Source organism: Pan paniscus, chromosome 17, assembly GCF_029289425.2.
Source record: "Pan paniscus chromosome 17, NHGRI_mPanPan1-v2.0_pri, whole genome shotgun sequence".
Lineage (NCBI taxonomy): Eukaryota > Metazoa > Chordata > Mammalia > Primates > Hominidae > Pan > Pan paniscus.
In genome coordinates this window covers 41,260,701-41,285,509 of record NC_073266.2, presented here as the reverse complement: position 1 = coordinate 41,285,509, position 24,809 = coordinate 41,260,701, and the positions used below count along the sequence as shown (strand labels likewise).

The following is a 24,809-nucleotide window of genomic DNA, read 5'->3' as shown; positions in this document are numbered from 1 at the left end:
ATAGAAGTCAAATCACGGAAAGTTGGTCTTTATCCTATTAGACAATGGGGAATTAAGGAAAGTTCTTGAGCAAAGAATGTGATGTCATGGAAATGGTGTTCCCATAACAGCCCACACACAATATGGCGCTCACCATGCTGCACTGTCACTCTTGGTTAGAACAGGTGCCCCCACCAGACCACAAACATGTGTGCCTTCCACAGGAAGCACAGCACCCAAACTGGAGTAGGTATTAGATGCACTTTGAGCAACAAAACACATACAAAATAACATTTAAGGGAAAGGGAAAAAACCTCACAAGGAACTGAGGGAGATGTTTCATCCTCATTAAAATAACAAAAACAAACAGAAATACATGCCAAGAAGATAAAATCACATTTAAGGGTAGGCTGCCATAAAACAAAAAGAAGATAAAATCATAAACATGTATGCATTTATCAACATTGTCTCAAGTTCGCAGACTAATAGTACCATGTATTTGTGAACAAAATTAAGGGAAAGACAGATATTTGAATCCCAGTATAATTGTCAATTTAGTATATTCTTCTTAAAGAGCCAAAAAAGAAAGAATGAATGAGTAAACCAGGAAAAGGAAGGCCAACTAGGAAAGCATCAATATCATCTGAACATGAAGTGGTAAAAGGACTTAACCAGGCAGTAGACAGCCATGGAAAGGAAGGGGGATAATATGTCCCTTGCCAGAAGTTGACACCTGATTGGCTGTAGGGAAAATGGGTTGATTCTAAGATGATACTCAGATTTCAGGCTTAAGGGACTGGAAAGAGGCTGTTATCATTAAGTAGAATTTTTTTTTTTTTTAACCCAAAGGGAGAAATGGCTTGAAAGGGAAGACAGTGACATGGGTTTCAGAGATAGGATCAGTATTGTAGAATTCAGGAGTTAACAATTATCCAATCTAACTTTTCATAATACATGTGAGGAGACAGGAGCTCAAAGAGCTTAGGGAACTTGTCCAAGGCTACCTGTGTAAAGTCAATAAGAGAACCCAGGTTGAGTCGATTTGCAACAAAGGTGGAATAGGATAGCCCTCAAGGATCAGGACTGGAGCTGTGGATCTGGGAATCATCCAGGAGTGAGGGTGGCTGAAGCCAGGAGAATGGGTGGAGTCTCAGGGACAAACCATAGAGGGAGGAAGGCAGACAGCCATGACCTTGGCAAATAACCACAACAGCTAATACTTACTGGGTGCTCAGAGTGTATCAGGCGCTGCTTTCAGTGTGTTCACAGAGGATATTTAACCCTCTAAAGGTGCCTCCAGAATCCTTATTTTACAGATGAAGACCTAAGGCCCAGAGGACAGAAGTAATATACCTGAGGTCACCCAGACAGTGAGCAGCAGAGACAGGACGCAACTCACACCACACATCCTCTTGGTCTGGAGGCAGAAAGAGAAAAATGAAGCCAGTGAAATGGCCAGAGAAGCATCATCAGAGAGGTTAGAAGAAGATGCCAGTGTTACAGGAGACAAAGGACAACAGAGGCCGTGCAGGTGAGAACCCTGAGCTCCTTCTGTGTGGCTGTTACAGCCGTCACCACTGTGTCAACAGCACATCCCAGCACCTGCACGCTGCCTGGCCAGCCTCACAGATTATTTGATGAAGTGCATCAAAGAAATTGCCTCTCCAAGTTGTTAGGGCTCAGGAATTGATGCCTAGCTGGAAGCCCTTCTGTTCTGAGAACACCAAGTCGATGACCTTTTCTGGTTTTTAATTTCTCCATTTAACACAAAGGCTTAGTAAATCTGAGTGGAGATAGAGGGAATCCCCAAATCTTTCCTGTGGCTACTACCCTTCTGAAAAGGCATGAGGTACACGTGGCTTCGCTGGATGTCCAGGTGGACTGCCATCTCCTTTGATCAATCTGAAAATAGCTTGGACGCGGTCAACAGCACCGCAGCTTTTACTATCAGGGATCTCCAGCTTCCTCACGTCTGACACAGATGGATAAAGTCTTCCAAAAATATTCTAGCCCTTTTGTATGTTCAGAGAATCTGATGGCACATATCTTCCATTACTAGCAGCAGATGCAAATTTACTTTTTCATCGCTATAAATAGATATATGTGCTGTCTTGTTGTGCTAAAAAAATGAAGTTTTGATCAATATAAGCATCTTTTTGATCTTGATAGAATTGGCCAGAATAATAGACCTTTCAATAATTACACAATATAGTCCGTGATACAGAGATTGAAAAAGAAATGGAATCAGAATTTTAAATTTAGATAGGAAGTTAGAGATGATTTTACTAAACTTCATTTTACAGAGTAAGAAGCTGAAAGCCAGGCAGACAAAATGACTTGCCCAGTCTCATAGCTAGGACTTGCCAAAGGTGAGTCGAAGGCTCAGTTTTACGGTTCCAACTTATTGCCTCTAAAACTACAACACCAGGTTGACTTAAGTAAAGAGTGAGTATTGTAGATTGCTAAAATTATTTTTGTAATTCATTTTAAAGTAGATGAATATTTGTAACAGTTTGATTTTCTTATAGTATGATAAAGTTGAATGCTTATAAGCCGTTAAATACAATTTGAAAATTGCAATTTTTCAGCTTTGCAGTTTGTGATGATTTGTACAACTGCAGGACAAGACTGTGAAAGAATGTGTTTTCCTTTTTCTCATAAACTCTAGGTATCTCTGATTATTTCTTTTACATGAGCTTTAGACTCCTCTAAACATATTCTTCATAAAGGAAATTTTCTAAGGAGGAAAAAAATAGTTTTTCCTCTAATATTTTATAAAGAAGTAATCCCTTCAGGCAATCAAAAGCTTTTTCAGCATTTACACTGAAATTATCATGGGCAATTTGTGCAATTTACAGTAATGTAAATTTTCTTACATTTTCTGCCAAGGCCCTTTTATGACAAATCCACTTTGATCACGGGAAGATGCGTTATCCCATTAGATTATTATAGTCCCTTTCCTAAGGTCAAAGTAAACAGTTTTACATCTTGGTTTAAGTGTAATACAAGTCAGCAAGATTCCATTTCTGTTGATGCTGTCAGGTTTGGGCAAAACTTACTATAGACATGCCTCCATCCTGAGTTAGGAATATTCCAGTCTATTAAATTATCATTGGCAGTGACAGTTTGTTAAAAATAAAATTCTTAGGGATTTTTACATAAAATACTGCAGTAAATCCATCCATCATCTTCTGGTGCCTTAACAAGATTAAAACATTTTTAAAAGCACTCTTGGTTTTCTTTTTCTGTGACAGCAGCATTGAGAAATTGTGTGTGAAGTTCCATTTGCAGCGATTTATTGTTGACAAACCACTCCCTTTGAAAACTCTACTGCTTCTCTTCCTGCCTGAAAACTGATTCTCCATCTCCCCCTTGGTTCCTTTGCTTCCTGTGATTAAACACAGGTATCCCCTCCGGTTCTTGAGTGACTGAGCTGACTCAGGCAGGACTCACACCTGTGGTTTTAAAGACTTGGAATGTTTCATGATTCGAGTTTTTCTCCCAGCTTCCTTACAAGGTTCCAGTATTATCAAGGAGTTGGTAGGCACCAGATAACAATTAAAGGTGTGGTTAAGGGGCCTTTCTTAGAAAAGCAAACATTGCTGCTATAGAGAGTTGAATTGTATCCCCACAAAAGATCTGTCCAAGTTCTACACCCCACTACCTGAGAATGTGACCTTATTTGGAAACAGGGTCTTTAGAGATGTAATTAAGTTAAGATGAGGTTATACCAGAGTACGGTGGGCCTTAAGCCAGTATGACTGGTGTCCTTATAAGAAAATGAGAAGAGACAGAGACACGTACAGAGAGTGAAACGCCATAGGAAGACAGAGACACACAGGGAGAACAGCATGTAATGGCGGAGGCAGAGGTTGCAGTGAGGCAGCCAACAGCCCAGGGACTCCCAGGAATACCTGCACACCAGAAGCGAAGAGAAAGGCATGGAACAGGTTCTCTTGCAGACCCTCCGGAAGAAACCAACCCTGCCGACATCTTGATTTTTAATTTCCAGGCTCCAGAAATGTGTAAGAATAAATTTCTGTTATTTTAGCATTGTTTGTGGCATTCGTTAATGGCAGTCACGGGAGACTACCACAGCCACCCTCAAGTGGGAGTCACTGAGGCCTGTCCCCAGCAGCCATAGGCCCTCTTGGCTCTCACACCCAAATTACGGACTCCATAATATCCATGTGCCTGGGGTGCGTGCTGAAAGGAGTGGGGTGCATGGTGAAACTTCTGCTTTCCCCTGCACGCTGCCATCCTGGCCTGGCCTCTGACTCAGTTTCCCCAGCATATCACCACTGATCTAATTCTTACCAGTCTCTCCTTCTAGGAGCCATACGCTTTCTCTGGCCCCTGCAGCCCTCACCCAGTCCTGCTGAGATCAGGCTTGTCACCTGGAACCATGTGACACCGGCCTCCACATTCCAATGCAGCCTCTGAATCAAACCTCTCAGCAATGCAGCATCTGCATGAGCCAAGGTCTCCACCTGTCCCTTAGCAATTAAGTACTGGACTGCTCAGTGATCCTCTGAGGGCAGCCCCACTCTCAGGCCAGGCTCTCCAGCCTGTCTCCTGTTCACCCTGACTCCCTCCTCACTCCCACCAAGCCCTGCTATGGAGGCCTCAGCTCCCCTTCCAGCCCAAATCAGCTAGGTGGGATTTCAGACTCTGTCACACATTGACCTTAACCACACTGCCAGCGAAACCTAGAAGGAGGGTATGAAGCTCATACCTAAATACAAATGGACAGGTGCTCACCACAAGGCATCCCAGCAAAGCACACAGATACCTTCATTATGCATGTATCATTCTTCTCCCACTTCTGCCTCATGGCACACACAGAACACAGTCCCATAGTGACAGCATGCTGGAGTCAATGGGCAAGGCTGCTGCCGGCCCAAGATGACTGGCAATCTGTCCACACAGGCTCTGCCCAGTTCTGAGCCTAAGGGACCAATCACTCCACCCACTGCAACCCATCCTGTCTGGGAAGCTCATGCCGAGGTCAACACAGGGCACCCCTGGACAGGTGGGAAGTGGAAAGTGACGATGACCAGTGTGTGGGCAGATGGCACGTGACCTCCCTGTGACAGAAGCAGACAGGCTACTCCCCCAGCTCACCTGCACTGCCCGCTGTCCCGGTCACACTCCGGCATGGCAGCCTCGATGGTGCCCCTCCTGGAACAGTTGCAGCCTTCGCAGCCGGCCATGGGGTGGAAGCTGAATGAGTGTGTCTCACACACCTCACACTGGGGCCTGACCGTGCGGGGAGGGCAGCGGCACTGCCCCGTCATCTCTTCACAAGGGCGCCGACCACAGCTGCACGCTGGCCAGGGGATAAAGAAATACCATGTGTGGGTCAAAGGCCGCCTGGGCTCCAGCAGCACTCCACCAACTGCCAGGCTTTCCAGAAGCCTCCAAAGGCTCAGAGAGAAATGTTTGGATCTGAAAGGCCCATTTCTTGGAGTCAAGACCAACCACACCAAATGCTCATGGCAGACAGTGTGGATGGGGATTGAGGAGCCAGCCAGCTCCAAGAAAGACCCTCCAAGGAGCCCACCTCGCTGCCACTGTGTGCCACTCATATGGGGCCTCTGGACCATTGAAGGATTCTGGAAATTGGTAGGAGGCTGCTCTCAGGCTCCCTGAAGTGGCTCCACATCCACATCACCCCAGTACCCTGTGCGTCCAGAGCCCAGGGTCAGGGCACAACCTGGCAGCAGGGTTCTTGTTCCTTGGCCTCCGCATGGGGACTCTGCACACTGCATTTCTCACTGCAGTCACGTGAAGTGAGCTGACCCTACCCCTCGGACCACAAGATGGTTCTGAGATAAAGGTCCCATGGGTTCTCATTCAGTGAGTAGCACTGCCACATGACCCTGGCTGTCCTATCTCAACTGAGTTTGGGTTGGGCCAAAAAAATGGAAGGGGCTTCTGTGAGGAAGGGGATCAAGCTCTCCAAGACTCTGAGGTTTAAGACTTGTCACACTCACCTGCTTTGCCAAGTGCATAGGCCACACAGCAGGGGAGTCACAAATACTTATCTTCTAGAACATTGCTACTTAGAGTGCGGTCCATGGACCAGCAGCATGGGCATCACCTGGGTGCTTACTGGAAATGTAGAGACTCAGGCTCCAGCCCAGTCTCCTGAATCAGAATCTGCATTTCTCCAGATCTCCAGGTGAGTCTCTAGCACAGTGCCACTGAAGAAGCCTGCCCCTGATAAGCATCATCCACACGGGACCAGAGCAGACCTTGGGTGATGGGAAACGTGCACTTACGCTTGCAGCGTGGGAATCCGTAGTGGCCTGTTGCACAGTGGGTGCACTGCCGCCCGATGACGTTGGGCTGGCATGGGCACTGCCCACCCTCAGGGCTGCAGTGAGGGCCGGTGGCCCCAGTGGGATGGCACTCACAAGGCAGGGCGCCCTTGTGGTAAAAGGCCACCAGGGACCTGGCGGAATTCTTACAGAATCTGGAGGCTGTCTGGGGGCTGTGGAGACAGAAACAACTCATGGTGATGCCTGGGGAGGTGTGTATGGGAGTGGCCTCAACCTTGCCTTTACCACCTGCTACACCCAGCAGCATCTGTGGGACGGGCTCATGGTTCTGGAGTCAGGGAAGAGTGGGAAATACCCCACCTCAGACTCAGCCGGTGACAGCCACACCCTCCCCCTACCACCTGCCACAGGAGGAGACATCACAGAACAGGTCAGCGGGAACCTTGCACAGCTGGGATAAAAGAGTAGAAATAGACCTAAAAGATGAACTATATGGTATGTGAATTATAGCTCAATAAAGTGGTTACCAAAAAAGTCGACCTATGTGTGTAATAATACAACTAATAAAATGATAATGAGGAGGAGAATCGCTATCATTCATTGAATGTTGTGTGCTGGAAGCCTTAGTGACATCCCACATGACCTTCCAACCTCCCAACCAATTAGGCCTAAGCCCTAATTCACAGATAAGGCAACTGAGGCTCCTAGAAGTTAGGTGACATTCCCAAGGCTGCAAGGTTATGGAGTGGCTGAGCATTCACCTCCACAGCTGCTTAAGAGCCTTTGCTCTTAATATTCACTGTACAGGAGGCGTCTGCCTCCCAGAGCCTCTGGAGTACCTGGGTTCTTCAGGAATCTATGACAGGAAAAGGGTGGGTCCACAGAAGAGAATGGCAGGAGCTGATACTCAGGGCCATCCTAGCTCTTGGCATTCAAGGACACAAGGAGAGAGGGCAGGGAAGCCATGTCTCTGGACACTCCCTGCTTGGTTAGATGGAGGAGGAGAGTGGGACTCAGGGCTGATGTCCTTCCCAGTGGAGGGTACCCTGTGTGGTATGTCTTAGGAATCTGTGCTGGCACACAGGAAACAGTGGAGAGGGAAGGAAACTCCTAATCAGCCCCTGAATCTCAGCTTGAGGTACGGACCCCCGTTGAGTTCATAGCTGAGGACAGTCATCTTTCCCAGGCAGCACATGGCAAAGTCTGTCATGCGAGGGTTGGTGTGGAGAAAGAGCATCTTCCCCTGGGACTCACTGACACTCTCTTGGGCAGAGCGGGGAAGAGGACGGATCCATGGGCCAGCCCCTCCCTGGGCCTCGAGCTGGTCAGGAATGTGGGAGTGCCTCTGCATTCCAGAGCCTTCCCACAAAGTGATACTCACTCAAGGTAAAAGCTGTTTTTTCCACAATTGGTGATAAACTCGAGTGACTTGTCCATGGATTTTTTGTGAAGTATTTGGTAGTCATAGTTTTCTGCAGGCACCACTAGAACACGGACCTGAAAGAAATCCACCAGCATGTCTTAGAATTTCCAATGATGACACAGACCTAAGGCTACTTATTATACAGGTTGAGCACCCCTACTCGAAAAATCCAAAATCTGAAATGCTTCAAAATCTGAAACTTTTTGAGCACTGACATGATGCTCAAAGATCATGCTCAAAAGAAATGCTCACTGGAGCATTTTGGATTTGGGATTTTTGATTTAGGGATGCTCAATCTGTAAGTATTATGCAAATATTCCAAAATCTGAAAAAAATCTGAAATCCAAAACACTGCTGGTCCCAATCATTTCAGATAAGAGATTTTCAACCTGTACTTTCTCTTCACTGAGATCAACACTCCTTATTGTTAAGACCAAGACCAAATGAATCAGGATTTATGAAAAACAATCACAGGAACAGGCCAAAGCCAGGAGTAAAGGCTCAGTCCACATTACTGTGCAGGGAATGATGAGTTCCCAGGCAGAGCCCTTGGAACTTCTACTCAGAGAAGCAAAAGCCTTGCATGCTGGCTGGGTCACGGGACCTTGAGGGTAAGCAGGGGCCTGCTGGATGGCCAGGGCTCCATGTGACCCATGCCTGATGTCTCCCTGGATCTCCAGGGATGGCTGTTTTGTATTTTTAAAGGGAAACAAACAAAAGTGGCAAGAACAATGCAGAAAGAAGGTGTTAGCTTGTCCTTAGAGCTTTCATCATACTTGGTACCCTATTATGAATAATGGTAGTTTGGTTCTCTGTGCCAGTATAAATCAGAATATGCCTATAGCAAACACTGTAGAAATTTTCAAACATCTTTGTCAACTGCTCACCAGCTCACAGCTTACAGGGAGCTTACTACTCTCGTGATATTCAATTCAATAAACGTTTGCTGAGCACCACACACCAGGTGGTATTCCAGGCACAAGGGATGCAAAATGAACAGATGCAGCCCTTGTCTCCTGGGAAGACGACTTCCTCAGAGAGGAGGAGGCTCACTCAGAGACCTGGAGGGCCACACAGAGAGTCTGGGCAATGCTTCCTGGAGGGCTTTGCAGAAAGACAAATTAACTCTGAGCTGGGTGAGTGGGTAGGCTGGACTTATCCAGGTAGAGAAACAGACAGAAAATGTCAGAAAAAGGGACAGTGTGAGAAAGCCTGGTGGCATGAGAGGACATGGCATATCTGGAGGTTTGAGAACGGATTTGTATGGCCAGAGCATGAGGTGTGGGAGGCGTGGAGTAGGCCAATGGCAGAGAGGAAGATAAAAGATGAATTAGGGGGTCGTGAGGGCCTGAGTGAGGCACGTGGATCCTAGGGAAATACATGGAGTGTATCCCATCAGTTGTTGGAAGCCCAGAGAAGTGGCTGGGTCACAGGGCATGCTCTAATCCCTCCAGCCAGGTAGGTAATGGCCAGGAGTGCGGAGGAGGCACTGGAAGGAGGTGGAACAGGAAGGGAGTGCTGCCAGGAGGCTGGCCCTGCCCAAGTGAGAGGAAGGATGGTCATTGAGGACAACGGGGCTAGAAGAGAATGGTTGCCTCCAGGAGGCACGGCAGAGAAAGACTCTGGGGTGTGGTAACAGATGTGGGAGCAGAGCTGCTAGAGAAGGGGGGTCAGCATGACTCCAGGCACTGGTTGTCATCACTCAAGGTGATGAAAAGGGTGGGCACATCGGGGCTATGCAGGGTGCAGACTAAGCAAGGGACTTTCAAGATCTCTGGCCAGGCAGATACGCAGGAGATGGTGGTCACATATTGGAGTTCAGGAAAGATCAGAGATGACCTCACAGATGTGGGTGTCCTTCCCACAGTGGAGAGAATAGAATCGATGGGCACGGAAGATGTATCCAAGGAGAAATGACACAATGAGGGGCTCGGTGTCAAATCGGAAGGAACGCCAACACACAGTGACAAGTGGAAAAGAGAAATCACCCAAGGAGCGCTAGAGAAAGCGGGGAAAACAGAGAGAAAGCAGCTGCAGGGGCCAAAAGAAGAAAGGAGTGAAAAATGCTCCAGAGACTGGTCAGATGAGGAAGCAGGGGCTGGTGGAGAGGGGCGACGCCTACTCTCTTCTGTCCTAGTTCCCTTGACTTTAATTGTCACATGCTTTATTTGTTTATTTATTGGGGGGTAAAAGACAGTTGTAAAATTTAAACATTTTTCTACAAATATGACTTCAATTCCTTGGAAGAATTATTTCCATGAGCTAAACAGACAACCAGAATGGCCAGCCAGGCAGGCATGTGAGGAGCAAGTTGAGGAACGAGTGGAACGCACCAAAACCAAGGACTTTCCTTCTGGAACCTTCACAGTTGCGGCCACTTCAGGCTCTGAGATGTCAAACTCAATCTGGCCTTCGGCAATCACTTGATCCTGGCAGCCAAGCACATGGGGGCAAAAAGAGGCATGGAAGGAGCCTGGCAGAGAGAGAGAGAGACTTTCTGTCATGCACCGGACTGTAGATTCAGCCTGAGGCGGGCAGCAGGGCCTGCTCATTGCAGCTCACCTGCCCGTGGCCACCCGCTGTCCACTGACACCTGCGCGGGAAACGTCGGGTGTGCTGCTTGGTAAAAATGGATGACAAAGACGTATCGGCCCAGGTGTGGTACACGTCCTCTCAGGGTCACTTGATTCTAAGAGGAAAAAAGAGGAGGAAAAAAAATAAAAAACCCTCAAGCTGAAGAGCTATGAATAACTGGAATCATAGAGTATTCAAAGGTTAAAAAACAAAACAACCTAAGTATTTACCAAAGTGAAATGACAACCCATCTTCACCCAGAAGCCTTCACACATACATTTACAGTAGCTTTTTTTGTTGTTGTTGTTATCACAAAAACTGAAAACAAACCAAATGTCTCTTGGTTGCAGATTGGATAAACAAACTGTGGTACAATCATACATGTTGGAGGGGGTATAATTTGGTAAGTCAGGTTGGAAACCTGTTTGGCAATATTTACCAAAGTTGAACACATAACCCAGAATTGGCCTTCTGGGTACATATCCAGAAGAAATGTGTAATGTTTGCAAGAAGGCCATACTTATATGTTCATAACTGTGCTATGCATAATAACCATGCAATAAAGAGTCTGACTCCATTTTTTTTTAAGGGACGAGGTCTCGCTCTGTCACCCAGGCGGAGGGCAGTGGTGCAACCATAGCTCACTGCAGCCTCAAACTCCTGGGCTTAAACGATCCTCCCACTTCAGCCTCCCAAGTAGCTACGACTACAAGTACGTGCCATCATGCCTGGGTAATTATTAAATTTTTGTAGAGATAAGGTCTTCCTATGTTCTCCAGGCAGGTCTTAAGCTCACGGTCTCAAGCAATACTGCTGCCTTGGCCTCCCAAAGTGCTGGGATCACAAGTGTGAACCACTGTGCCCAGCTCTGACTCCATTTTTGATGTTTGCCCACTGACAGCTTTCAAGCCCTATTATACCCTTGTGCCTTTTGTCCCACACCCAAACAAGCTGATAAGACATCTCAGGGGCTCCCAGCTCCCTCCTTTGTCATGAGTGGGGAGTTCTCATCACATAAATTCCAGCCCCTGGGAGAGGGAGTCCTCTCTGGACGGCCCTGGCTGGCCCTCCCTCCACTCCCACCATGAAAACGAGTGTTTTTGAGGGCTAAAAGCTAGAGCCCACCCTCCTTTGGCTCAAGCTCGAGTACAAGCCCTGCTCTCCCCAGAAAGCCTCACTTTTTGAGTAATGAATCTTTTAACTCACAAAAATCTTCAACAGCAACAACACAATAACAACTAAAGCTCATCCTCATTTTTCAGATGAGATCCATGACTCGGGGGGGTAAATAGTTCATGGAAAATGACACACTAATTTCATGACAAAAGCAGGACTAGAACTCTTGTCATCTTGATTTCAACTCATTTCCCCCTATTATTCTGGACTGCCTTTCCCATATGGGATTTTATTTGATTCTGTCGCTCAGATCCTGTAGATTCCCAAATCCAATGCACTGTGAACACATGCAAACCATCTTTGAGATTATAAGGACATAATACAGGTTGGACATCCCTAAACTGAAAATCCAAAATGCTCCAAAATCTGAAACTTTTTGAGCACTGATATAACGTTCAAAGGAAATTCTCACTGGAACATTTTGGATTTCAGATTTTCAGATTAGGGATGCTCAACCCATAAATATAATGTAAATATTCCAAAATCTGAAATTCAAAACATTTCTGATCACAAGCATTTTGGATAAGGGATACTAAACCTTGTAATATCATAATGTAAATTATATTTTTATAATGCAGAACTTTAAAAGTCCTGTGATTTTTTAGCTTACGGAATGCATTACTTTATTATATTTCACCTTTGTGCTCTAGATGATTGATTAATAAATGTTTATGGATAATTTCCTACCTGCAAGGTACTGTGCTGGTGCAGTGGGGGATACAAAAAAGTTTACTGGTTCGAGACCAACCTGGGCAACATAGCAAGATCCCACCTCTACAGAAATAAAAAAAAAAATTAGCTGGGCAAGGTGGTGCTCACCTCTAGTCCCAGCTACTTGGGAGGCTGAGATGGGAGAATTGCCTGAGCCCAGGAGTTGGAGGCTGCAGTAAGCCATGATCATGCCACTGCACTCAAGTTTGAGTGATAGAGCAAGAATCTGTCTCAAAAAAAAAAAAAAAAAAGAAAGAAAGGTTCTTGGCTACAATAACTATTCTAAAAGTCTTATGATCCAACTTGGGAAGAAAACTAATAAACAACTATATTAAACAGCAGCAGTCCACAAAAATATAAGCTATCACAATATGGGCCATGAATAATTGCCAAATATCTAGTGGACAAAGCCCAGGAGGGAAACGGCATCAGGCAGGGGTGGTCCTAGGCAGGATTAACCAGATGCCTGCATTTCTGGGACTCTTCACAGAAGACAGTAGAGGTTCTCAAACTTCAGGGGCATCAGAATCACCTGGAGGGTTTGTTAAAACACAGATTTCTAGGCCCACCCCCAGAGCTTCCAACTCAGTAGGTCTGTAGTGGGTCTGTGAATCTGCATTGCTGACAAGTTTCCAAGTGATGTGGATGCTGCTGCTTCAGAGGTCATACTTTGAGAACCACTGGTTTAGAAACAGCACACTACCTGCGGTGCCTTCAAGGTGACCCCAGGAAGAACATCAACAGAAGGTGAAGACTGCTGGGGCAGGTGAGGGAAAGGCCTGCCACTTAGAACATCCAAAATTAATGCTGTTGGAGGAGTTTCATGGGCCAGGGAGACACAGGTGGCACTGAAAAATAGAATATTTAAAAATCTGATTTTTAAAAGAACCCAAAGCTACAGAACTGACCATCAGTGAAGAGACAGACTTGGAGCATAGGACTGCATGGGCATCAAAAGGATCCAGTGCTGGGGGAAGCATAGAACTCTAGGGATCTTTATATAACGATACTCATGCCAAGTGTATTCCAGCCACCTGTTCCATTGAACTAGTTGAAACAGAGAGAATCTTAATTTTGAAGTAAAGTAAGTTAGATAGAAACTTATGGAAACTTCCCTTTCCAGAACTAAAATTAATTGTTAAAATGAGATCAATACAATAAAACATTATTCACCTCTAAACATAAATATTGACAGAACACTATATAAGAAAGAAAAAATATACATCGTCTCTTTTACGCACAACCAGAATCACATTGTGTTGGTAGTTCCTACAGTCCTGACCACGCACGCCAGATTTCATGACCATGCCCATAAGCTGTTTTTGAATCTACAGCAAAACAACCCTACCAAAACCCCAATAAGCATTAGTTAGCTGATTCTCATCACATAGTTATGAGATAGGTCATTATTTTCATGGTTTTCTAAATGAAGAGTCTCAGACAGAAAGATTAAAAGATTGGAACAAAACGAGTCTTTTCGAGGGCTCAGAATAGAACTCAGCGTTCCTGCCCTCCAGGGGTAGGCTTAACCATTTCCCTGGTTGTTCCTGGGTCAGCTTCCTGATATTACGGAATTCTGGAAAAACTGCTGGGGTAAATTATTTAGCTGGTTTTTCTTTCTGTTTTAAATTCACCACCAGACTTTAGCACCTTGGCTTATGATCATTTCTGACGTTGAGTATAAAGTTTCAGCCTTACACTCATCCCAGTATCACTCAGAACATGAACGGGGAGACAGGAAGGAAACACATTACCTTTGATTGACAAATCGCCCATAACTGGCAATGCAGTGGACTTGCGGTCTCACATACTCAGCTGAGAATTCTTCAATAGGTATGATACAAACTTGATGCTAGTGAGCAAATACAATGCACAAAGGCACATTGCAGTTACCAGCAAAACCAACGGTATGGCCAAAAACACCCTTTTAAAAAAGCTATTAAGTAAAGGATTTATCCATAATAATTCTAATCGTTATTTTAAAGTAGTAAATATTGCAGGATGGCATGTCCTCAGGCATCATTACGTGCAACAAATCCTTTTTATTGTTTTATAGAATTACTGACTGAATTACTGCTGAAATACTCACATAAATAGAACTGAGAACAAAGCCATAAGGAAGCTCAGAAACTACTCTTTTCAGTGACTTCCAGTGCCTGTTTTTTTCTGTCTTGTCCTGCGCCAATCCTGGCTTTTCAGGCCCGTTGGGAGGAAGACAGGGGATGTGGTGTGGGCCAGAGAGCCTGCTTTTCAAAGTGAGGGCTGCCACTGCTAGAAATAACCCTTCTTAATAAAGAATGACTCCCATCTCAGGCTAATTTGGCCTTTGTTGAAGGAACTGTCTCCAGAGCTAGTTTTTGAGTCATGCAAAAAAACTTAGTCATTAATTTATCAATATACTTCATTTTAAATCAAAACTGTATTACCAGCTTGATTGCAAAGCTATTCAGTAACAACAAAAAACATTTTTGGTGAATACCACTGAGACTAGGGGGACTTACAAGTCCAAGATGGACAACACCCCTGCCTTCATAGAGCTTATGTTCTAGCCAGCCTTGACTCTGAATGGCATTTGACTAGTTCAAAAAGGGAAAACTTACCCTTAAATGATGAAGATTCAGCTCCATTATAATTTCCAAAGATGAAGAGGTTAGATTCCCTCAGATTGTTATGTTTTAAGAAGGAGTCATAATTTTATAATTATAATTTTTTAAAAACTGAATTCCAGCTACTTCTTAAGAGCAGACTCCAAGTTTTTAATACTATCAGGCACAAATATTTAAAACACATTAGTACAGGCTGGCCTGGCATTTCCCAGGGTGTGATGCATGTGTAGTATCAGTAGTAACAGGAAGTTGCTTCACACTTAGAGAATCTTAAATTCCCTGTGATATTCATTGTAAATCTGGCCACCTCCCTTCTAGTGAGATCCCACTGGCTCTGTTTATCAGAATACTCAATGTTCAAGTCATGACATTACAAGGGTGGGCATGAAGATTATTTAGTCTGCCACACTTGATATTTTAACTCTTAATAACATATATATATATCTGATTAACTGAATGATATTCTTTTTGAAATAGTTTTTTAGTTTTTTTAAACTAGGTAATTATAAGCTTTAAAATTTTGATAAAATTTACCAAGAAGCTAATAGAGATAATAAAATAGTAAGATGGAAAAGAAAATAAACAATAAGCAATGGGATTTCTAAACTCTGGCAATAATGGTAAACTAGGAAATATAATAACAGAAGACATTTTCTTTATAATAGTAGAAATGAATAAAAATTAATGAAATGGGATTTTGTGAGAGGTGCTTAAATATGACTAAATTTTATTAGGCCATATCAAAAAATGCTCAAACAAATGAAGAGGCAAGTCAGGTTCTAGATGGGAAGAATAAACATTAAACTGGCAATTCTTCACAGATTATAGGAGTAATACAACCCCAGCCAAAATTTTAATAAGCTTCAAAAAATATAGATATCAGCAAAATGCTTCTAAAATTCAATGGGCAAAACAGAAGCATACCAGAAGGAATCGGGCCATGTGTCCCTTGAGCTGAATGTCTGCATCTGCCAATAGCTCATACATGGCGATGCGGCTCATGTGATCAATCACAGCGCTCCGGCAGAGAACACTACAAGAGAAAACAGAGTTTTCTTAGCCTGACTCCCAGCATCTCCCTCATTCTGCACATCCTTCTGGGGTGGCTGATGGCTCTTTGGTTTCACCTGTTTATAACTGAATGAATTATAGTGAATTTTCCTGCATGATGAGTTGAAGAAGGATGCAGCTCGCAGTCTCTATGGGGAAAATAACCTTCCTGCCGTGGCCAGTGTTGTACCTCTCAGGGCTAAAGGCCCCATTCAGTTTTTCTGCCTGGCTTGATGAAGTACTAGGTTTAGTCCTCGAGAGAAAGGGCCCCAGGGTCAGTAACTGCAGATCTCTAAGACACAGCCAACATTCTCGGGGCTATTCACAATTAAAGTCACCCACTAGCCTCACAGCCACCATCCCACGCCAAGACAGTGAGCATGCTGGCCTTCCTCCAGCATGGAAAGACCCTGAGTTTGCCTCTGAAACTCAGTCTGGTTCTCCTCCTTCTTCCTTCTTCATTTCTACCTGTGGTATCTCTTCCCTCCATCACATCAAGTGAGATACAGAGTTCAGGGGCATTTAAAAGCTCACAGTTTTGAACCAAATAACTCTAACGGTAAAACCCTTAGAGGAGGTACTTTTTGAGTAATGTTTCTGACTTCATACTCTGTTGCAAATGTTCTGTCTGTAAATATAATTTGAAACTACTGTTATATTAAAACAAAAGGACTATTTCTGAGAAATATTTGAAATAATTTAGGCAATGACTTTTTTGGTGAGGATTAAAATGAGATAAGTTATATAAAAAGCCAAGCCCAGTGTGTATTATATATTAGAAACTTAATAAACTGTTGTTTTCTTTCTCACTCCCCTATGTGAGTGTGTGTGTGTGTGTGTGTGTGTGTGTGTGTGTGTGTATCCATTAAAACACATTCTTTTGGATTTAGGCATAATCCTAGGGTTAAATATACTAAGTGATTTACTTAGTTTTATCCTTATCCTATATTAAATTCCTCCTAAGAAATAGCCTAACAGTAATAACCAGATTGATTTAATCACTAATGATCATCTCTCTTATGGAGAGCAGATTAGATTTATCACAGCACTACTTTGAAAAGTGGTTTTCTATTAGCACCACTGCTATTCTGCTGGGATTTTTTTTTTTAACATCGTTAGAACTCACTTGAGAAATGCTGGGAAAATTTGAAACCTCAGCAGAAGATGCTGCAACACTGAAAGGGCCTGTCATTTAACATAGGTTTTCATGGGTCAAATATTTTCCAGTTGCACCATATTTTTTGGACTCCCATACTTGTAGCCTGTTGATTTTCACTCATCCACATGACAGGCAAGGAAGAGAAAGAGGAAGTATTTTAGCCACATGAAAAAATAGAACGGGACACTCCTTGGAGTGATTAAACACAATGAAAGTGTTTCCTAGACTGAAACCATGCTGTCCTGTGTTTCTAAGGATAGAAACTCCTAAAGCAGGACTTTGGTGTTGTCATGTTCAGAGCCAAAATGATCTGCAGACTGACATGCAGTTCACTCTCAATAACTCCATTCAGACTTAGGTGATGAAACAACACCCATGGTGCCCAGAAAGGGTGTCCTTTCTTTCTTTGGTTTTGAAACCACTCCTCTCCTTGGCATAGATATTCTCAGAGCTCTTCTGAGATGATTCAGAGTCACCAGGGTTGTTATGAATAGTTCCTCCTGCCCCCTTAGCCATCTCCACTTTGTATCCTGAGCAACAGTAGTCAAGCCATGGGATCTGGAGGTGGAAGGAGCTGGAGAGCCGAACTGGTGGGTGGGCGTGGACAAATGGGTATGGAGAAGCCCTGGTCCAGGCCCTGCGGCTAACAGTCTCCAGGCCTCAGGTGAGGTGGCAACCCACCCATCTGGGAGTGGACATTCCAGTGGTTGCTGATTTCATCTATAGATAGATACCGCTCATATCTTCAGATAATGACAGAACATCCCCGGAGAACTCTTTTAGGCTCATTTTGTGCTTCTGTTAAAACTCCAAATACAATTACCTTCTTTGGTTCTATCATCATCCAAAGACAAAGACTTCGCAGCTGCTTGTTTAGCGTTACTGAGGGCATGATGTTGATTCAATAGCCATTTCATCGATTCTCATAAAAGTTTCCATTCTAAGCTACTAAAAGTAACTCTTTGGATAAGTTTTTGTTTATTTGTTTATTTGTTTTCATTTTCACAACAGGGAAAATGTCCATTGCTTCAGGTCATCTTGGGTTTGACAAAAAGCAACATGAAAGTAGTAGTAATACAATGTTCAAGGCCATGGCCAAGAACTGGATGGGTTTACTGCAGTGCTCCATCTGCTGTTTCAAGGGACTCTGACTTCCAGTCCCATTTAGTATACAATTAATTTCATGTGGAAACACCCCTTGTGCTGATTCTTTAATTACAGCATGCTCTGAACATTTGCACACATCTTGAAATATTATGCAAACAAAACCATTTTTAATAAGCCCTTGTCAGTTAGTGCTCTTGGAATAGAAGAACTTCATCAGGGCAAATTTTGAAGTCCTTTGTTAATTTTTTTTTCCACTTGACAATCATCAAACATTAATTATCCCCAGTTCTGAAGGTGTGTTGCAAAGGTAGGTGTGCACCCCCTAACATTACTGAGAATGAGTCTTTTTCCTTGTGCTATGCACCCAGGTACTTGACACAGCCTTTGAGGTGAGAGCAGTGAGTTCATTGCACCACACCTGAGTGATAGAGAATCAAATAAAGAGGTTGTGCTGTGCCATGTGAATCTGAACCAAATTGCTAAGTACAGCATACAGCTTTTTAAGAAAATGCCACATTTTTACACTGCCCACAGAGAGGACTCCCAATACCCACATTGGTGATGACGTTGGGCCACACAACTAGTCACCTGCTTGTTTTCAAGAGCTGCCTCAAAAAGAAAATAACTTCCCAATGCAAATAACAGCCAAAGTTCCTAAGGCAGATTTCCTAATTGTTCCTTTACAGAGGAATTCCCTTGGTGGGGCTGAGTACCTGTAGTTGCAGCTGTAAATGTTCACCTGGCCTGCCAGAACAGACCCGGAGCTCTTCACATTCACATCAACCACAAACAGCTGGGCTGCCTCCATGGAATACTCGACCACAACCACGTAGTGGCCAACCTGTGGGACGCGCAGCCGCAGATGCAATTCCACCTGTCAGAGAGGCCAAGCAGACAGACTGTGATCCAGCTGTGACATGTACAGGCCACACTTGCATCAGCAATGGTGAAAATAGAGCCCAGAAGACACCCTGGAAGTATTTTTATATGTCATCCCAGTAAGGAATATGGTCCTACAGGTTGAGATGCCAGATAAAACACATGGTGCCCTGTTAAATTTTAAATGGAAATAAATAACAAATAATTATTTATTGTTTATTTGGACAATTTAATGGGGCATCCTGTATTTTCGTTTTCTAAATCTGGCAGCCCTACTTAGAGAGACTTCTACTATTTCTACCCAGGAGTGTTTTTGCTGCTTGTTTCTCAAGGTAAAAGACATTCTAAAACTTGAAGTAAAAATTAAGTACTGATGAGGAATAAGGGGAATGGAAATGTGCCTTTGGGCTCTTTAATTGTTTTTTTTAAATAAGTTTTAAATTGTATCAAGGGAAATAATGTAAAACACACACACATCTCGCTCCTGGGATAAGGAGTGTTAATAAGGACTGTTAATGATTTTCATACCAAACCATTTTCTATGCCCAAATATGCACACACGTTTTGTTTCGTTAAGAAAAACTGTGATCATAGTAGACAATTCGGGATGTCTTTGTGCTAAGATGACAGAGACCACAGGGCCTGCAAAACCAAAAATATTTACTATCTGTCCCTTTACAGAAAAAGTGTGTCCTCCCCTGATATCACCTACTGGTTAGGAGCTTGGGGTCTGGAATCAGACAGCCTCCAGCTGTGTGATCTTGCACAAGTTACTTAACATCTGTATGCCTCGGTGTCCTCCTTAGTAAAATACAGATAACAATAGTACCCCCCTCTTAAGATTGTTCTGAGGATTAAGTGAATACATACAGAGCTCTCAGAAGTATATCTGACATATAAAAAACACTATGTAAATATTAATTATAATTTGATTATTGCTTTTTACTATGACTTGCTTTTTTTACTCAATGGTATTTTACATGTCTTTATTGCAAAAATATATACATGCAAATACACTTACATGCAAATATACTTCATTTTTTGAACAGCTGCCTACCATTGTGTGGTATGAATATAAAACTATTTAACAAATCCGTTATTGAGGGACACAGGTTGTCTTTAATTTTCCCTACAACCTATAATGGTATACAATCATCATGCATATATCCTAATGCTAGTATTTCTGTAAGATTCCTAGAAGTGGAATTGCTGGGTCACAGTGTGTACACATATTTAATGCCTGGGCCAATACTAGAACTTTATTCCTCAGCAGTGTAACCCACCTCCGCCTGCAAGCTCAGGCCCAGGCAAGATTTACCACACTTAATTAAAATGGTCCTCCCTCTCCCTGCCTTAGGAAATTCACATTTGGTATTCCTTCTGAAAGGCTCTGAACCATGTAACTGCTATTTTCCACAGTGATTTTTTTTCTGTCACTTAAATGACAGAAAGATTTCCCTCTGGGAAAGAATGTGGATCAGCCATACCAATGTTGACTCCATGTTCTAGAGGGAAATATGGCTCTGCCACTGCTCCGTGTGGCGAGGTTACTGCCAGCATTTCTCCCCTGGGCATCTCCAAACAAGGGCCTGACTGTCATTACCCCACCACAAAACACTCACAGGTCAGTGATGTACCAGGTTTTCGCCCAGAAGTTATTACTGGCAGCAAGTTCTATCTAGCACTCTATTATAAATTTCTACTACTCTTTCCACTCTAAATTGTATGGATTACCTGTTGGAAGACTTGTTTGAAGAGTTTAAGGTACATTTGATGGGCAAAGTCAGGTTTGAGAAACTCAGATAAAAGACATAAAAGATGGCACACAGAAACTTTACTGCTTGCTGTTGTGATTATTTATGTGTGTTATTTATCTTTAAAAAGGTGAACTTTAATGGAATCAGTGTCAAACTGGAGGAATATTTCTGGTTCTATGGCACAGAACTGACCTCCACTAGTTATTAGTGTTTTAGGATAAATACATGGAAAGTGGGTTTATCAAATCTGTTGCCTATACAAACTAAAAGGGATAACTAATATGTCTGATGTCAAAATGAGGATTCAAATGATTTGGTCAGCAAATATTACTGAATACCTATGCTATGCCAGTCCACCAGCCAGGTGATAGGTATACAATGGGAAGCAAGACAGACATACCCTCAGACAGACTTGAATCAAGCAATTAGATAACTAGACAAACACAGCATAAAACTACATGTGAATAATGTTCTGCAGAGGTGTAAGACAGGGGCCTGAGCTAGTCGAGGAGATGAGGGAGAGCGGAAGGCTTCCTTGAAGAACAGCAACTTAGTTGAGTGTGGAGGACAAGGAGAAGACAACCAGGCCATAGGGGAGAGAAGAGTGTTTGGGTAGAGGGAACGGCTTGCAGTAGGAGGCTACATACAACATAGAATGCTGTAGGGTCCCATATAATGCAAGCCCAAGAGACTGAAGGTAGGTCAGAGGAGCAGAGAAACAGAGAGCAAGAGGGAGTATAATAAAATTGGGAAGTAGAAAGGGCAGTTTTATAAGCCATGTTAAAATCTTTGTCTCTATCCTAAGAGCAGTAAGTGTTGATCAAATATTCCCATCAGAATGTGAGTGCTGGCTATAGTCTGGAGAAAAGATCAAGAGGTGCAATGGGCAGAGCAGACGTGGGTCAGCTAGTTAGGAGGCTTCTACAGAGATTCTCACAAAAATGATTGTATTTTGGACAAGGGAGATGGAAGGAGAATGCCAAGAAAAGTTCGGGATGTACACTCACAGATAGATTAGTTTGGGTGGGGGAAAGAATTGGAGAAGTCATGGATGACCCTAAGAATTTTGGCTTATGCAATTAGATGGATGGTAGCAGCATTAATTTAGGTAGGGAATACCGAAATGGAGTTTGAGGTTGCTTTGAAACATCAAAGAGGTAATGTCAGGAAGGAAGGTAGACTTGCTGGTCTGCATATAAAAGCAGAGGTATGACTGGGCATAACAATATGGGAGGTATCTGTGTGGAGGTGGGTCTGATACAATTGCCATGGATCAGACTCCTCGAGACAGAACATAGAGTAATAAGGCCTAGGACTGAGCATTGACAAATTCTAACACTTAATGGCTAGACAGAGGAGGATGAGCCTGCAAACGATATTTTGAGGAAGCGGTGAGAGAGGTAGAAAGAGAATCAGGTTGTCGTTAATTTTTAAATTATTAAGACAGCTCTTAAATTATGAAAAACAAGAGAGAGTTTGAGAATTCAGGGAGTGTCCATCAGGCATCGAAAGCTGCCGAGAAGTTAAACCGATGAGGACTGAAACATATCCACTGGATTTAGTGACAAAGATCTCATCGGAAACCTGGCAAAATAAATTTAATGGAGTGGGAGGTGAAAGCCAGACTGAAGTGGGTTGAGGTGTGAGTAGGGCATAAAGAATTAGAAACACAGAGTGTAGACAATACTTTGGAGGAGTTTTGTTGGGAAGGGGAGGAGTATGGTGCAGTGGCTGAGCTGAGGGAGAGAGAGGAGGATTTTAATAAAAATAGGTTAGCATTTTTTAAAGATGGGTGACTTCTGGTTCAGATGGCACAGAGAATTCACATTCACTATACTCCTGCTCCAAGAGAGACCAACTCTGGATAAAACGTTTTAAAAGAACAACAAAAAGATATATTTAGAATCAAAAGTAATAGGTGATAAAACATAAGTTAAAGAAAAACCCAAAATGGCACCAGGACTGAAGTCACAAGCCTGTTGTCCTCTAGGTCTGGAAGCAGATTATTTTGGTCAGCAGTTTAGCTCATGCAGAGTTAAGAGAATAAAACATGTGCCATAGGAGACAGCGGCCAGATCGAGGTACATTTTTTGAAGACAAGGATGTTCAAATTTAAAAAGAAGCTAAAAATTGCTTCCAATCTGCCTCCTGGGTTATGGATTTATAAGAAGCTGTGTGAAGGTCAAATACTGCATGTTCTCACTTATAAATGGTAGCTAAACAATGGGTACACATGGACATACAGAGTGCAATAACAGACACTGGAGACTATGAAAAGTGGAAGGATGGGAGGGGGTGTTGAAAAAGTACCTATTAGGTACAATGTTCACTATTTGGGTGATGGGTACACTAGAAGCCCAGACTTCACCACTATGTTATATATGCATATAAGAAACTTGTACTTGTACCCCTAAATATATAAAACTAAATAAATTTTTAAAAGAAGCTATGGAATTTGGGAACCAAAAATCAAATATGTGGCCTCATGACCAAGAACTGAGCTATGCCATTCATGGAGTCAGTGTCTGAATCTCCTATCTTCAGTGTCATAACAATAGAGAAGGCACACTGTAATGCCTGCTCCTGGGCTAAGGATCCAGTGGACAGGTAAGACAATGCAAAATTAGCAGGCTGAAACAGATGCGAAAGAAGGAGAGGATAAAAACCTCTCATTCAAAATAAGCCAATATGCCTGTAAACAAAATTTCAAAACACATAAATTGAATATTAAGAAAGACAGGTAACAAAATAATCAGAGATGAGTTCACTTCAGATGAGGTGAATTTTATGGAATAGTCTGAGAAAGACTTTAAATATACTGGCCCATGATCTGAAATCCCCAAACTCTGAAAAGGAAATAGGTTTTGTAACTGTTTTGGTGGCAAACCTAACCTAACCAATAATCATTTGCTGGCAAAGTCTGAACTAAACTGATATAAGTCTATGTATATAGTCAGTTTGCGTCTCCCTAGGTGTGCCTATTCATGCTTTTCACTGGAGAAATATTAACCTGTTTGATTATAGGGTATTATCCCAGACCTCACTGGAGATGTTATCTTTTTTCAAATCTTAAAAATTCTGAATTCTGAAATACACCCGGCTCCAAGGCCTTTAGGATACTAAAAAAGCTAAATGAAGAAGTAACTTCCACTTAAAAGTACATGAAGTTTTGAAACAAAAACTGGCAGAAAAGACAAGAAAAAGTAAATATGATAAAGAGCCAATTGGAAAGTTTTAAAAGTATAAATTAAACTGAATCAATAAGCTGGATAATTTCTAGACCAGAGATAGTGAAATAAAATATTTCTGTATTGTAAAAGAGCCTTGAGGTCCTGCTGACTAGCTCTGTGCTATAGCTCTGGGTTAAATCAGAGGTTAGAACCTCCTAGATGAGTCATCAGCATCACTTCCTGGTGATTGCCCCTTCTCAACTGTACCTCCTGTTGTCTAGGGAACACACACACACAAATACACACACACATACACATATCTGTATATGTACGTGTATGTGCATTTTATGTATATATGTATGTATGTACACCTATATACATGTATGTGTGTATTGTTGTGTATACACACATAGCATGTGTAGGGAGGGATACAGCAAACTTAGTATTAGAATGAAGTAGAGGGAAGATCATTTAGGTTTTTTATGCATATCTATATTGTTTTACTTGTTACAAGTAAATATTATTTCGTAGCATGAAAATTCAAATAAAATGAAGACTTTACTTAAGAAATATACTTAAAAACCTTTAACTGCTACCTTCAAAATGTTAGAAATGTAGTTTACAAAAATGTACACATCTAAAAGTTCAGTTACAATTAACTCCACATATATTTTCATCCCAGAAATTTAATCCCCCAAATGAATATTTTCCTCAAAAGGACAAAACAGAGAATGTTACAGAGTGCAAAGAATAAAAATATAGTGGAGGAAGTTTTTTTCAGTGTCTTCATTTTGAAGTGTTGTGTATTCTTATTGTTATGGTTGATATCCTATAGCTCTAACTCGAATCTGAAATCAGTATGATCTTAAATTTCGTTCTGAAGTTCGAAGAACTCCTGGAAGAAAAGTAACACCAAGACCTGTAGTAACCTGTC

At 42.7% G+C, this 24,809-nt stretch overlaps 1 protein-coding gene across 1 annotated transcript in view; it reads right to left on the bottom strand.

Annotated features, from left to right (window-relative positions):
* The window catches only part of LAMA3 (laminin subunit alpha 3), a 268,808-nt gene that overhangs the window by 104,020 nt on the left and 139,979 nt on the right, over positions 1-24,809 (bottom strand). The window contains exons 24-32 of the mRNA XM_063597229.1: positions 18,783-18,943; positions 15,678-15,786; positions 13,902-13,999; positions 12,851-12,995; positions 10,249-10,375; positions 10,020-10,159; positions 7,645-7,760; positions 6,264-6,475; positions 5,104-5,308 (exon numbers count right to left, since the gene is read on the bottom strand). Coding sequence (XP_063453299.1) covers positions 5,104-5,308; positions 6,264-6,475; positions 7,645-7,760; positions 10,020-10,159; positions 10,249-10,375; positions 12,851-12,995; positions 13,902-13,999; positions 15,678-15,786; positions 18,783-18,943 — 1,313 coding nt within the window. The remainder of the gene's footprint in view (positions 1-5,103; positions 5,309-6,263; positions 6,476-7,644; positions 7,761-10,019; positions 10,160-10,248; positions 10,376-12,850; positions 12,996-13,901; positions 14,000-15,677; positions 15,787-18,782; positions 18,944-24,809) is intronic.